Source organism: Zootoca vivipara, chromosome Z1, assembly GCF_965207765.1.
Source record: "Zootoca vivipara chromosome Z1, rZooViv2.hap1.1, whole genome shotgun sequence".
In the NCBI taxonomy this organism is placed as follows: domain Eukaryota; kingdom Metazoa; phylum Chordata; class Lepidosauria; order Squamata; family Lacertidae; genus Zootoca; species Zootoca vivipara.
In genome coordinates, this window is record NC_142583.1 from 36912424 (window position 1) to 36928523 (window position 16100).

The 16100-nt window shown below is 38.9% G+C and overlaps 1 protein-coding gene across 5 annotated transcripts in view; it reads left to right on the forward strand.

Moving 5' to 3' along the window:
- The window catches only part of LRBA (LPS responsive beige-like anchor protein), a 358996-nt gene that overhangs the window by 175149 nt on the left and 167747 nt on the right, over positions 1-16100 (forward strand). For all 5 annotated transcript variants that reach the window (XM_035113955.3, XM_035113959.3, XM_035113958.3 and 2 more), the window contains exon 38: positions 12609-12733. In XM_035113955.3, the coding sequence (XP_034969846.1) occupies positions 12609-12733 (125 nt within the window). The remainder of the gene's footprint in view (positions 1-12608; positions 12734-16100) is intronic.

Below are 16100 nucleotides of genomic sequence, written 5' to 3' on the forward strand. Positions count from 1 at the left end.
TTAGTAAACTATTTGTTTCTTAAACCTGTGTGGTCTCAGTTTAATGTAGACACCCTTATACTTAAAGCTTTAAATTTCACACTGCCTAATTGACTGAATCTGTTTTTCTTGGCCATACTTCTAATTTGTGTATGACATTGCCAATTGGAGCAACGTGGGCAGGGAAGAATAGATGCTAATTGTTGATAGAAATCTCATGAAGAGAATGCTTGAAATAGCCATGCTTGAGGAGAGAGAGAAGGTTTACCTGTTGTGTGAGAAGAGGAGGAAGTTGTTTTGCTTGCTTTTTATTAATTGCTTGCTATTAATGTTGTGAACTAGTTTTAAATTCTGAGTAAGGAGGCTATGTCTCGGTGCAAATTAATAGATTTTAGCATTGAATTCCGAATTCAAACATTTAAATTCAGCTTTGTTACCCAGTTGGTCTATGGCATAAACTCTACAACTTGTGATAGATTTCGGTTATCTGACAATGCACCATTCTTGTGAAAGATCTCTGGTTTATTCAATGCACAGAATAGATAATGTTCAGGAAATTGACTGAACATTTATAGCAAATGAGGTGGAAGTTTGTAAAATCCATGCATCACTTGATCATAATTTTCCAAGTACATAATGAGTGGCCTGAGGGGACGGCTGTGAGGAAAGGGACCGTGTTCTGATTGAGGCAATTGAACAGTACAACTCAGAATCTGAGTTACAACTCTACCTTTGGCGCATGATTGCTGTGTGATAATAGGGCAAGACATACAATCCAAACTTTTAACAGATGTCTTATAATTGTGCCTATTTTCATGGGGAGGCAACATTCGGCGTCTGTACTTTGTGTGGATTGCTGCAATAACGATAGCTGACATCCAGTAGAAATGTGCTGTTTCACTTTAAAATAATAACTTCCCCTTTTTACAGTGGGATGTGGTCATAACATGTACCCATATTCTTAGGTGTTCAAATAATATATCTACGAAAATCTTCAATAAAAATGGTCACCCCCCCCCAATTTAGTGCTAGAAGAGATAAATCCTCTCCTTTGAGTACCAGGCAGCATGCCCAAGGTTTTATGGATTTCATTCAAGTTTCCCATAATTTCCCAGAAGGACTCCTTCTAGGTTTTAACTTAAGTGTATTTACAGAAAAAAGAGCAACTCTCTTCACCTGGGTTGGTGCTGCTTCCACATGATTTGGAATACAGTACAATCTTATGAATTGGATGGTGACTAGAAACAAGGGTTTTTGTAGATATCATCAGAGGCTTGTTTATCTGTTTTTATTTTACTTTCTAGCATTTCCTTTTCTTTGTAAGAGGCTGGGTTGAGGACACATGAAAAGGTGTGTTTTGAATAAGCGCTGAAAGTTGCTCCCCATGGGGCGTGTTGCTTCTCTTTCACTCCAGGTGATACAAGTAAAATTGCTTTCAGATTCCTTAAGTATATGCATTTAGAACAGGCACCCCCAAACTGCGGCCCTCTGGGGATCCCTGATTTAGAGCAACCTTGCCATCTTTGATGGTTATTGCAGACAGCAGAGTAGAGCTCCTGAAGGAGATTTTTTTTGGCAACAAACAACCCACAATACTTAAGTATTGCTTGGAAGCATCAGCCATGGCAGCATGAGTGTCCATCACCCATTTGCTCTTTGTCAATATTGAGTACCTAAAGCAGGGGCAGCTAATGAATGGTCCTTTCAATCCACTGCATATGTGGTCCCTCCATATGCTCCATGTTTTTGTGGTCCCCAAGCCCCCATTCGTCATTATAATAAATATTATAAGAAGAATGCCATGGTGTCAATGTTTTTGTGCACCCCGAACCCTTAATTTTTTTTTAAAAAAAAGCATAGGGTTGTTGTGCTGAGAGGAAAACATGGAGTTCTCAACACCAGTGCATGGTACCCTGAACTCAGGTGCTCCACCAAACGACACCATCTCTCCTGTTCTGAAAGAAGTTCTGGAGTTGTGCTCCCTCACATTTCTCTCCACTGATCTGTGGTGTATGTCCGCTTATAAAGGAAACATTTGTCTATGGATTTGTGGATTATGTGTTGTAATTCCTTAAGGAAAAGTCTAATACTTAGGAAGTAGACATGAATAATGAATAGCTTCTAAGGGGTTCACATGCTATAAAGAACAATGACTCATATATTAAAATGCAGGAAGTTGTTTACTCTTATATATGAATATATATATATATATATATATATATATATATATATATATATACACTCTCTCTCTCTCTCTCTCTCTCTCTCTCTCTCTCTCTCACACACACACACACACACACATACACGTGTATGTTACTGAAATCTTCACATAATTATAAATCAGATTTTAATTGGGCCAGATCTTCAAATCCATGGCACCTTTAAAAGTGTACAGTTTCATAGCTCAGCCGCAAAGTGGTATCATTATAGAGTAGCTTCTCATATTATGCTCCTGCATCATAATAAAGCTGACTCTGTACTTGGTGGGGAGATGGCAAACTGAAGAGTCAGATAAATGTATACATCAGGGGTCAGCAAACTTTTTCAGCAGGGGGCTGGTCTACTGTCCCTCAGACCTTGTGGGGGGGCTGGACTATATTTGGAAAAAAATAATAATGAATGAATTCCTATGCCCCACAAATAACCCAGAGATGCATTTTAAATAAAAGCACACATTCTACTCATGTAAAAACACCAGGCAGGCCCCACAAATAACCCAGAGATGCATTTTAAATAAAAGCACACATTATACTCATGTGAAAACACGCTGATTCCCGGACCATGCGTGGGCCCGATTTAGAAGGCGATTGGGCCGGATCCAGCCCCCAGGCCTTAGTTTGCATACCCATGGTATACATGTATTTGTTTATTCATAGATGTTTTTACACCACTCTCCAGCTACACTACTTTTCAGCTAAAAAGGCTCCCAGAGAAGCTTAAAGATTAAAAAAGCTACCATAGTCAGTTTCTTCCCTCAGGCTACCAGTCTAAAAGCACAACACAAAAAGGAGGAAAAGGAATGGAGGAGGAGGAAGAAAAAAACAAACAACTCAGGCGCCAGTTCCTAACACAAAGTTCTTACAGCAACCAGCTATGTGACAAATGAGGGAGAAGACCTGAAATTTCTGTTCTCTCAGAGGAGTGGATAGAATAGCCCTGCTTCCCTCCTTGCCCTCTGTTGCAGCCTGATGCAATGGCTGCTGCTAGATGACTATAAGTGGATATAGCCCTCTCAGGAAGAACAGCTGCAAGAAGGAAACCTAGGCTCTTGGAAAAGGAATAGTCATAAAAAAACTGGAATATTAAAGAGAAGGTTATGTACTATTCTTTCCATCTGTATGGACATGATGCAAGTAATGGATGTGATTATCAAATCTTTGTGTAATTTGTATGCTTTGTGAAAAATATATATATTCTAAGGTTGTGTTTGCTTCCCAGCAAATTTCTTCAATGGGTGTACCAAGTAGCTTGACTACTTGTTTGCAGAGGGTGTTTGCAGTACACAAGCACACCTTGTAACAGACTCACAGATTTAAAAATGCCTTATGCATATAAAATGAATGCACAAAGAATTAATCACTACAACATGTAGCCATTGCTTTTGAACTAGTTTTACAATTGTGGATGGGGACTGTATTAGGGCTTGAAAAAGGAAAGTGTGGCCCCAGCTTCAGGGGGAAAGCCCTCTGTCTGAGTGACTTCTTCCTTTTGGTATTCTTCCCTTCACCCCCAAAATCAATATGAATAAATGGATAGTTCTCCCTGTGGAATGATGCAGGAAGTGGAGTCCCCAGGAATCTTTACTGTGCTTTATAATTTGTTCATGACATCTAGAGTTAGGGGTGAGCATTCAGGTAGCAAAGTTTGCTGATGATATCAAATTGTTCTGGGTGGTTAAAAAAAGATGGGATTATGAGGTACTTCTCTCCACACTGAGCGAATGGGCAGTAAAATAGGAAATGCAATCCAGTATAAGCAAGTGTAAAGTGATGCAAATTAGGGCAAAATAATCCTGAAATATATTATGGAGCTGGAATATGTTCAGAAAAGCGCAACTAAAAGAACAAGGGGGGGGAGCAGCAAGTGCCCTATGAGAAAAGATTACAACATTTGGGGCTTTTAATTTAGGAAAAACAAAGTGAATAGGGTGGGGAGTCATTCTGTGGTATGGAGAAAGTGGATATGTTTCCCCTCTGTCTTTCATAATACTAGAATTCAGGGCAATTCAAAGAAGGTAAACATGGGAACATTCCGGACAGAAAAAAGGTAATTCTTCAGGCAACACATGTAGTAATGACCATCAACTTGGATGGCTATAAAAGAGGACCAAGACTATCAATAGTGTCTAGCCACTGTAGCCATGTTCTAGCCACTGTAGGAGGCATTATGCCTCTGAATACCAGTTCCTGGGAATCCCAAGCAGAGGAGTGCTGTTGGGAGCTCAGTCCCTGCTTGTGGGATTCCAATAGGCGCCTTGTTGGCCACTGTGAGAACAGGATGCTGGGCTAGATGGGCCTTTCACCTGATCCAGCTGCGGAACATTTCTTCATATCACAGCTGCATAGATGATTCAGATCGAATAGTCTTGCACTACACGTGTATGGGTGCTGCACACAGAAGGGACTTAAAGTACAAGCAATGTACTGGTTATTTTATATATATATAATTTGGCTGCTTAAATTTTCACCACAGAATCTTCCAAAACTAGTGTGTCCAATCTGTTGCACCAAAAAAAGGGATTACTCTGTCTTCCTTGTTCATTATGATAGTAATTTTCATTACATGTTTTCTTGCCTACAAGATGTGTGAAGCTTGAAGTTTGATGCTGAGTATTTATACCCATGGGGATGGAAGTTAAATGAAGTTTAAAAGGTGAAAACTAAAGACAAGAATAGCTGGGTTGTGAATCACCTTTTTCCAGGATTGATGGCAAATCATCCAAAGAGTTGGAAGCCGTAGGTAGCAACAAGAAGTGATCTGTCTTTTCTTCTTGCCAGGCATGTACTCTAGTAAATCTTTCTAGAGAACCAGTCTGGCCTTATTTATCTTTGTTTTCACGTCACTTTAAAAGATACTGCAGGTTCAATATTATTTTGCAAAGAAGGTTTCTACATAATGGCTTAAATAGAGTTAAATTTGCTTAAATTCATTGAAATAAATGGGATTAAGCCTGCCTAACTGTTCATTGGATTGAGGCCAAATGTGCTTACCCTGGTACCTATTAATAAATGCTGTGTTGACTACCTGAAAGGTTCTATGCAAATTAGTTTGACAGCATGGAAATTTATTTTTCTCATAATTATATGTTGGTTCTGCATTCAACTGCATAGTCTCTAAAGGCTTCAGTAGAAGAATTGTGTGAAGCTTACAAAATGTTTTATACCATGAAACACTCTATTTCCATTAAGATGGTCTAGAGATGGGTAGCCTCTACTTTATTTATGGCCACTGCTTGATAAATGGCTGAGGTTTTAGTTAGTATTCTCCATCTCTATCTGCATGAAAGCACAACACATTTCAGTTCACGAGATAGAAGAGGATGCTTTATCTCATGATGCCCTCTAATACCTCGATGTTATTTCATCTAGATTTATGTTCAAAGTAAAGCCTTATTGGAACTTGAGCACTTTTATCTTTCAATTTAAAATCAAGTGCATAATACATTGCTAACGGAGGGCAGGCAGACCATTTATTTCTCTTGTAGTTAAGATCCAGTTAGAATTTTATTTTGTTTTCAGTTGCTGAAATCAGTGGGGGGAAAGGAAAGATGCTTAGACTTTAAAATTCTGAACACTTCATAGTATATTGCTTCAAACTTATAAAGGTCAGCATTTTTTTTTTTTTGCTGTTGAACTTACCAAAAGAAAAACCAGTTGCCCAAACCTTTAAATATAAGCATTCATCATTAAAATACACAATAAACGGATACATTAATTAAATGAGGGGCTTGGGTTGAGAGATCAAAGGAATGGCTCTGTAAATAAGTGTGTCTTCAAAAGGTGTTACCATAACACAATTTTACAAGTGTAAATGACTATGAAATCCCCCTACCATGCACCTTGCAATAGTGCAGTTTGGAAGTACAGGAATCTGCCTTGGGCAAAACAAATTCAGGCAAAACTGTGATTGTGGCAGTGCTCAAATATTTCTGTAATTTTAACAGCTGTTTGTCTTGGAAATTAATTACAATTAAAGTGTGGTTCTCCATAGACAAGAATTTGTTCCACAAATAATCATTGCTTCTAACAGATGATGGCATTGTGTGATTGATTTTAGTAGTACCAGGCTGAATAGCAGCTTTGCCATCTAACTTCTGGAATAAACACTTTTGATAATTCATACAATTCATAATTCATATAGCATTTACATTCATTGCAAAAGTATTTTTTGTTCTTGCCCAAACCAAATCTGTTGCCTGCCTCTCTGGTCACACTCTTTCAAGGTGTCCTTTGCTTATGTCCAAGCTGGATATTGGGGTGATATAAACCATGCATTATGGGATACATAGTGCTGCTGATGTATTTGGATGAGTGGGTCATTTAAAGCACAACATGCATAGGACCTCCTCTCTCCCTCACCATTTATTCTTGCTTGGGCTCAAAATAACACCCACTGGAAGAAAAATTTCTGGGGAAATAGATCCCCACACAGGAGACACAAAACAAAGAAGGGACAAGAGTAGAGAAGGTTCAAGGCAAGATGAAAAGGGATTGCAATGACTCTGCTAGCTTCTCCTTTTGCAGCTCTACCAGATGAATCCTCTGTTTAATCCAAGTCCATAGCCCAGTAGCTCTAGACAGGCACCCTGCCCCCGGGTGAGGTCAGTCCCACTCCCACCCACCAAGATGTGAGACATCAACTTTCCAGCAGCCCTGGGCTTCATACCCAGCTAGGGTGCCAGGATATGTGCAATAGGTTGGGATTTCCAGATATGGACAGCAATAGGGAGGAAGCATGGAGCAGCCTACCTGCTGGGGTCTCTCTCTCTCTCTCTCTCTCTCTCTCTCTCTCTCTCTCTCTCTCTCTCTCTCTCTCTCTCTCTGTGTGTGTGTGTGTGTGTGTGTGTGTGTGTGATTGTTTCATCCGGGAGCTTTCATTGACATACTGACTTTGCAGATTTGGAAGATCCATCCACAACCTCCCTAATATTTTTTGGGGGGTGGAAGTAGGCAGAACCACTTTCTCATAGGGTCCTCACCTAGTCTGTGTACGTGTGAGGAGAGGAGATGGCTGGAGCAGCAAGCACTCCCAAGCTGCTCAATGACTGTTTAAAGAAGATAGTCCCATCTACATCATTTTGGCAGACTTTTTGTTTGGCTAGCATCCACCTTGATGCCAGGAGAATGACAGGAAACACCCTGGAGGCTAAGGAACTGGGAGGAGAACCTAGTGTCCCAGGCCAGGTTGAGCAGCTCCAAGTTTGACGTGGGGTAGCTCTTCTCGTGAGAAGAGAAGACTCCTTGGAAAAGACCCTGATGTTGGGAAAGATTGGGGGCACTAGGAGAAGGGGACGACAGAGGATGAGATGGTTGGACAGTGTTCTCGAAGCTATGAACATGAGTTTGACCAAACTGCGGAAGGCAGTGGAAGACAAGAGTGCCTGGCGTGCTATGGTCCATGGGGTCATGAAGAGTCGGACACAACTAAACAACAACAACAAGCTCTTTGGGGAGCCTTTGGAGATGATATTGGTGGAGACCAAGGTCAAGAAGAAGGACCTCCCCATGGCTAAGAAGGGTGAGATGAGGCATCCTAAGGGCTTGGGGAAGAACATGTCTACATGCACCATATTGAGGTGCCTTACAGAGTATAGGCTTACAAGGCACTGGAGAAGTCACCCTGAGTGAGCATCACCATCTACTCTCTTTGGTGTTCAGCTGCTTAGGAAAGCTACACATTCCTAGATATATGCAAGGCTCCAATGTGGGCATCAGTCTGCACACTTACAAAGCGCTATAAAATCAGTGTTTCTGCCTAAGTGAATGCACACTTCAGGAGAAAGGTGCAGATCCTGAGTTAAGACATCTCTCATTCTCAGGATTGTTTCCCTGAGTTGGCACTGCTCACCTACATCCTGAAGGTACTTAATGCTATCTGGGATTCCCTGTCAGTTAGAAAACAGAAATTCTTCCAGTAAATTGCTAATCTTATTGGATTGGATTCAGGAGGGCATTCCTCCCTGCCCTGGGTCCCAGGGACTTTGGGGTGGGATAGTTCCATACAGCTTCTGCTGCTGCACATGTAGAAGAGGTCATTTGAGCACCTTGTAGTTTCTGATCCAATTCCTAACCCCACTTTGGCCATCCTTTCTTGGTCTCAGCTCCCAAACTGGGGGATGGTCCCCCCCCCAAATGAGGCTGTTCTAGCCAAAGTAGGTGTCCAGGAGGTGCTTTCCCACCCACCCCCAAATTGTGTCCTATCTCTGAGTAGTGTTTTGACAATGCTTTTCATCTCCAGAGGAGGCAGCATCGCTAAGGTACTTCATGTTCTCTGCCATCCCTTGAGAACAGCAATTCACAGTGAGAATTCCCATTTTCTCTATTTGAGCTTTGAAGGGATTCTGGTTTGCAGTCAATTGGCACAGACTTTTATTCTTCTTCTTCCTATTCTTCTTCTTCTTCTTTGTAGAATAGTACACATGTTCTACTACTCTACCATCTCGTCATCCCCTTAGGCACTTTCAGATACTTTCAGATAGGCCTAAGGTAACATTTTGAGAAGGTTTATTGGATGATAATCATAACTGAATCTGTTACGAGAATAATTAATAGTCTCAACTTCTAGAGCTGTCAGTCAGACACTTTCTTCAGCAGCACAAAACTCACACTCATGACCAGGCATAAGCAAACATTTTACCTGCATGATGTATTTAACCTCCAGCCCAGGAAACACGAGATGTTTTTCTTTTGAACAGGCATCTTGTGAAATGAGCTCCAGACTAGTCTCCTGTTTTCATTACAGCATGTGGTTTATTAAGGCTACTGCACTGTACTTTCTGTCTGGTTTTCTGTTTTGCAAAATTGCGCTTCACAGAGATAGAGTTTTACCTTTTACAACAGTTGGAGCTTAGGCATTGCAGCAGCAATATGTTTTTGGATTGTACTGACTTCTGTGAAATACTAGCTTTGGTTTGGTCACTCCTCATAAAAGTTATACAATTTGTATAACATGGGTTGTTCTCAGAAGTTTTGCATGATTCAAAGTAAACAGCGGCCTAATCTATGCACTCCATGACTAGTCTACATTTTTTGTTGCCCAATATTGCTTGACTTTGTTTTGACTCTGTTTCTGTTGTGTTGTTATACTGTTTTAATATATTTTAATTTATAATAATTTATAATAATTTATTATTTATACCCCGCCCATCTGGCCGGGTTCCCCCAGCCACTCTGGGCGGCTTCCAACAAAACAGAAATTCTAAAATACAAAATATTTGTTGCCAAAATGTTGGGTTGTGTTTGTTTTATTGCTCTGAATTATTTGTGAGCACCATGAGAGTGGTAAAATTGAATGTATTGGGGTAGAAATACATAAAAAATTATAAAATATTGGCAAAGCATAGAAGTGACGAACCAAGTTGCTTGCTACTACCTCTTTTATTTCCCTAGCTCCCCACCCCCTTTCCAACTCTGACAAGTGTCTGTCCACTACTTTCCCTTAAAATTCCTTTCTCTTCCTAGAAGTGACTGACTCCCACTTACTTGCCAGTGCAAGCTCTTGCGTCTCATGCTGGTTTGTACTTTCTGTTTTATTGAGCAATGTGTTGGTCCTGAACATTTAGTTGCGGGCAAAGGTAGAAGGCATAGATATGAGAGACAGGTAAAGTGGTGTTGTGCTGATGCTGTCTGTTGCCTGACCATCATTTCATAGCAGGCATGTGACACTGAGAATAGAACAAGTTGGCAGTAATTCACAGTCTTTCACAATATCTTTTTCATTCTGAATATCTAATCTAACCTTTTTGTAAAACTTAATAGCACTCATATATTTTAGCTGTTTTTATTTTTATGCACAATCATCACGTAAACACAAGAGGTTTAATTTTATCTCATCTAATTGGCCAAATAAAATTGAGGTTGTATGTCTTCCTGTGGTGGCAAATGGAGTAAAAGGGCATGGAGGCTGTTTCATGAAATACTGTCCAACTTCTGTTGAACCTGATTTGCTTATTTTCATAAGAACACTTGACCTGCTACTGAATTCATGATATGCCCTTTCATGGTTCAACATTTAATAAATCTTATCCAATGAAAGTATTTATTTTTAATGTTATACTATTCTAGAAATGATTCTCTGTGTACCGGGACAGTTTTTCTTCCTAATGCAGATGTCCTAAAACTCATCCTGTACTTCAGTGATACATTAACTAATTAAGGCAAACGTGAGCTATCATCTAATGAGGCAGGCTGGGGAACTAAAGATGGTGAATTTTCTAGAAATGTTCATGTCCTGCTGCATGGTTGCAACTACTTTTACTTACTTTTAACATAGCTGCTTCACATGTTGCAATTACAGCCAGAAAAAACAGCATTGTTTAATTTAATCAAAAGTGCAGAAAGACGAATGGATGGCATGAATAATTTACAATCTTTGCATAATACTGCAGTGCAGAGAACTGGAAGGATTGATGGCCAAAGCAGTTAACAAATTTTAGAAGCCTCCATTAGCTTTTCATTGTCATATGTTTGTGGCACTGGATACAATAAGCTTTGCAAGAGATCTCAGTCTAAGGGACTAATTACTTGTGCCGATTGCCATACTGATGAATAGACTCTCATTGTATCATTCCCCTGAAAATGAGGAGCAGTTTGTGATTCACGACTCTATCCTACTTGATATTTGATAGTAATTTTAACAGATAAATGAAGGAAGGCAGAATGATGAAGTGGCTATCCATGCTCCATGACTATCAAATGCATACACATAGCCAGCTGCGTTCTGCCTTTTTTGTAATCGCTAATGGAGAATTTTAAGTTATTAATCACGCTTTGAGCAAATGTAGCTTTTTCTTAGGCATATAACTGTGCTTATATGAATCCTGCAGAAAATAAGCCCCTCAATTCTGTGTGTATTTAAAAATAGTAAAAAATGCAGAGCATCCAGTTAAAATGGATTCAAATAATATCTGAATTGAATTTATTAATGAAAATTCACATTTTACATGTATTAGTTTTTGTACAATGCGTTTTTATCTAATGTGGACTTTAAAAAGAATTAATGGCTCTGTGTAGTAGGCTTGTAGCTCTTCTTTTAGATAGCTAGATTCACTCTAACAAAAAAATATTTTCTCTTTCTGGAGACTAAATAATTAAAGAAGAGGAATACAGATATTGTGTGTCCAATCATTTGTAATCTATAAATTAATCAGACCTGTTAATTTGTCAGAGTTGTCAGATATACAATGATTATTAGCTCATGAAAAAGAAATGAGATTATAGTTTGTAGTGTTGGTTTGCCATTCTTGGAGGAGCCATTCTTGAAGGAGCCATTCTGTTATCAATAAAATTCTAATTTTGCAATTGGAACATGCAGGTGTTGGCTGTAGATCTCTAGTGAAAGTGTTATTCCTGTAGGCTTTATTACTTTACATATAATACAATGTATTTGCATATATAGGTATGAACACACACCTGAATTTGCTGTTTTAGCAGTTTTTAATGGTTAATATACAGTTTTACAGCACACTCGCTCATGATCACATAACAAGATAGGAACTGGCATTTATATATAGCCATATTAAAACGATCTATGCATATTTGAATAATACAATGTGGAAAATAGCAAGTGTGATAGAACCTTTTTCTAAATGTAAATTTAAAAAAGTATACCTTCGATATTGCGCACCATAACATGTAGTTCTTAATTAAATGGAAACATGCAGCTACATAAAACAGAAATCCAATCAGATTTGTTTGAAAATAGATTGCTGTTTTACTCTCCTGGAATGGTTTATTTAAAAACAGGAAATGGAAACGAAATGTATTTTCTTGTGTTGTTCTAAGCCTCAGGGGCTAAAAGTAATGAATATTTTAAGAGATTATTTTAATTAAATTCCTGCACATCTAAACAGAGTAATATTTTATTATCACATGCATAATCATGTAACAGAAGTATTCATTAAAGTTAACACTTTCTTGACCAAGAATTTGTGGTATGATTTACTGACCTTGTGCAAAAAGGCACAAATTAGGAAGAAAAATGAAGGGGGACAGACTTTGATTAATATAGGTAATGCTATACCATATTTATAATAGCCTGTTCCCTATTCTGGTTTATAAATGCAGTCACTGAGAAAGGTGCCCTGCTGAGGCTGAAATGAGGCTGAAATCGGAGCACATGCCACTAGAGTGTGGGGAAACTGATCACACTGTCAGCAATTCATTTCAAAATGATGTATTTAGTGCTCATTTCACCTTCCATGGGGCGGGGGGAGAGGGAAAGGAGTTCCTCAGACTGGAAGGTGATATTGTTATTTTCAAGGACATACCTAAGTTTTAAGATCGTAGAAAAGGGCTTAGGGTGCTTTTTAAAAAGAAAAAGAGCAAACAAGGAAAGCTTTATGCAGAAATGCAGTGCTACCATGCTGTTTGATAATTGCTAACATATGTGGTTCCTCTGTTTCATTGTAGTCGTCCTCGTGAGTTCTGGCGCCTTGACTACTGGGAAGATGACTTACGGCGCCGGCGACGATTTGTGCGTAACCCCCTTGGATCGACACATCCTGAAGCGACGTTAAAAACAGCCAAAGACCATGGTCAGTGTAAAATCTGCTTCTTGACAATAGCAGCAGGTACAGTGCATGGCAATGGAGCTTCAAGCTTCAGTCATCTGAGAGGAGGTGAAACACTTTCACATTCAGAGGTCCCTTAAGTTTCTTTCCCTGACCTGTGCATTTCAAGACCTAATTATATCTTAATGGCATCTCCCTGTACGAGTCCTTTGCATAGGAGGCTGAACTTAGCAGTGATTTGAGACAAAGGTAGAAGATTCCTTTATTCCCTTGGTATGGTTTTGTGACAAATTACCGGTACCTTACATGAACTGTAGCAGTATGAGCAAGGCATATTTTCCCTTTGAAAAAATCCCCATTGATTATTTTAATTAATTTCAGCAGAAAAGGAAGACTGTGTACAGAGCTTACTATATTTTCAGGAACCCTGTTTAATTCTCCTACATGTTAGCTCTTTTTTGTCTTAATTGAAGTAATGCAAACCAGAGAACATGTATTCTCCAAATCAGAAATACATTAGAAGAATATATACTATCAGAACTATGTTTAAAGGTAATTATTTATCTGCAATTATTTTAAAACACAATATTACCATTTGCTATGCTTTCCTATAAAAATGAGCCAAATCAAACAAGTTATACTAAAAATTAGTTTAAAGCTGAGATTTAATATTTCTTATTACAAATACTTTGGAAGTGAATATTGGAGCAGGGAGCAAGTTACCAAACTCTCATTGAACAGTTCTTCTCCATTTTCCAATTTAACTCACATTTTTTCTTTGTTTTAATATTACATAATTTCTATTTGAAATTATGTTAGTGTTGTGTGGGTGTCTAGGATGGCAACATAATTTGAAAAGATTGTTCTGGGCCAAGCATCTTAACCTCTTGCACTCATGTCTTCAAATATGTCAGCAGCTATAATGCCAAATATGATGCAAGTCCTTTGAAATAAATGACCAAACAGGGAAGAGTCAATAATGGGATCTAAACACAATAATGGTCCTAGATCATCTCATCTTCTGCTAAAGAAGAAAGGGAGAAATGAGATGTAGAATTAATTATGCTTCTTCTGCTTTGAAACTGCTTGTACCTTTTGTTCTACTGTACACTAAAGGCTTTAAGAGTGCACATTGTCTTTGTCTACATAGACTTAGTTTTAGTAAAGCTTGATACTTTCAATTGTAAGCCTTCTCATATTTGCAGTAATTAACTGCCAACATTAAATTTCAACTTTTCTAATGTGGGTCAATTGCACACTTTATTAAATACTTCAACCATTCTTATTAAAGAACAATTAATATTTTAGTTATTTTAAATATTCATTTGTCTCCTTATTGTTAAATGCAATGCAGTGTGCAATATTATAGTAGTAATAATCCAACTGGATAATACTTCTGAAGAATGCAGAAATTGTTTTTCAGACAGTCTTAAAAACTAAAATTTTACTACTGTTTGCCATAGTCACATGTGACAAACACTCTTACATTGCATACGATGGGAATGTGCTAAGTTCTGTAGAATGGTACAGGTGACAAAAATAATGTACTGTACAATCTGTCATTTCCTACTGTAGTCATTGTAGAAAATGGCCAACCATATGCACCAGTTATAATACAGTCCAATAAGTGATTTGCTTCAAAGGTGATTGAGTGAGTAGAAAAGTACTAGCCCTACAATATGTCTTTTGATCTCAGCTTTTTGAATTGGAGAAAGTAAAGAACACTATTGAGGCAACTATTTATTTATTTAGCCCTGTCTCATTTTTGGGGCTCAGTGTAAGTAACAACAAGCGAATATTTAAAAAATAAAATAAAGCAGCTGAGATGTAACAAACTGCTTAAGTGAGTTCAAGGCTTGTGTGCACTTAGTAAAGGTAAAGGTACCCCTGACCGTTAGGTCCAGTCACGGACAACTCCGGGGTTGCGGCGCTCATCTCGCTCTATAGGCCGAGGGAGCTGGTGTTTATCTGCATGTGGCCGGCATGATTAAGCCACTTCTGGCGAATCAGAGCAGCGCACGGAAAGGCCGTTTACCTTCCCGCCAGAGCGGTACCTCAGAAGGTCAGCGGTTCGAATCCCCGTGACAGGGTGAACTCCCGTTGCTCGGTCCCATCTCCTGCCAACCTAGCAGTTTGAAAGCACGTCAAAGTGCAAGTAGATAAATAGGTACCGCTACAGTGGGAAGGTAAACGGCATTTCCATGTGCTGCTCTGGTTCGCCAGAAGCGGTTTTGTCATGCTGGCCACATGATCTGGAAGCTGTACGCCAGCTCCCTCGGCCAATAACGCAAGATGAGCGCCGCAATTCCAGAGTCGGTCAGGACTGGACCTAATGGTCAGGGGTCCCTTTACCTTTACTTTACCATAAACATAGAGAACTGTAGGTGGTGGCCTGAAAGTCTAAATAAAAAGGTTGCACCATAGTTAAAGAAAGCTTAGTTGTTTCATTATGAGTTTTAGTTGATTATATTTATTGGATTATTGATTTGCCTGTGAGCAAAACATTGGGTGGGTTCTAATGTGGCTTCTGCATTGGGACTTCTCCTTCCCTTGCTCTCAAATCTGCTCTGTAGGGTTGGGGGGACGGGACTGTGGAATAAATTTAGAGGGGCATGTGGGTTTTGGAGAGCAGAGGAGAGAAATTCCATTGTACTAGTGGATTTCTGTTGTACAACTGGGCAGTCATTAATTAGTTGCCAAATAGTTACTGAAGCATGAAGGATACTTTGTTTTGATGATACAAGAGTATCTCATAGCTAGCATTGGAACATGTCTTCTTTAATATAGTTTCTGATCTGCAGTATTTCTAAGAATTTGCATTAAAAATAATGGTTTTTAATAAGAAAATTGCTTTCTGATTCTTAGAGTTGCATGAAAGTTTTAAAATCTGTTAATTAATTAACCAATCAAACATTGTGACTTTAATAACTAGAGATTCCCAGCACGCACAGAATTTTAACCCAGGCACCATAATAAACTTGTGCAAAATGAAAAAGTCTCAGAGCAGGTTCATAAAATACTTTTTTCATACAGTGCCTCCATCTGCGTGGAGAAAATATCGTATGAACTAGCTGTATGTGGATAATGTTTTAGAGATATTTCTGTGATTGTGGAGCAGGGTTCTATACATGAATATAGTTTGTGTAGCAAAAAATTGGAAGGAATTGACCATTTGAAATGGAAGTTATGCACCTTTCAAAGTGCATTCAGGCTAGTGTCTAGCAGACGTCTATAGGAAGGGAGTTTCATGAAACTGAAACAGTTAACTGGGGGTGCTTTTCTACACTGCCTCTGATGCTGGAACTTAGTGCATGGAGGACCTTTACAAGAGGGACAACAGTGGAGTATATGGTAATGTAGAATTGCTATTAAAATGGCACTTTTATAATAA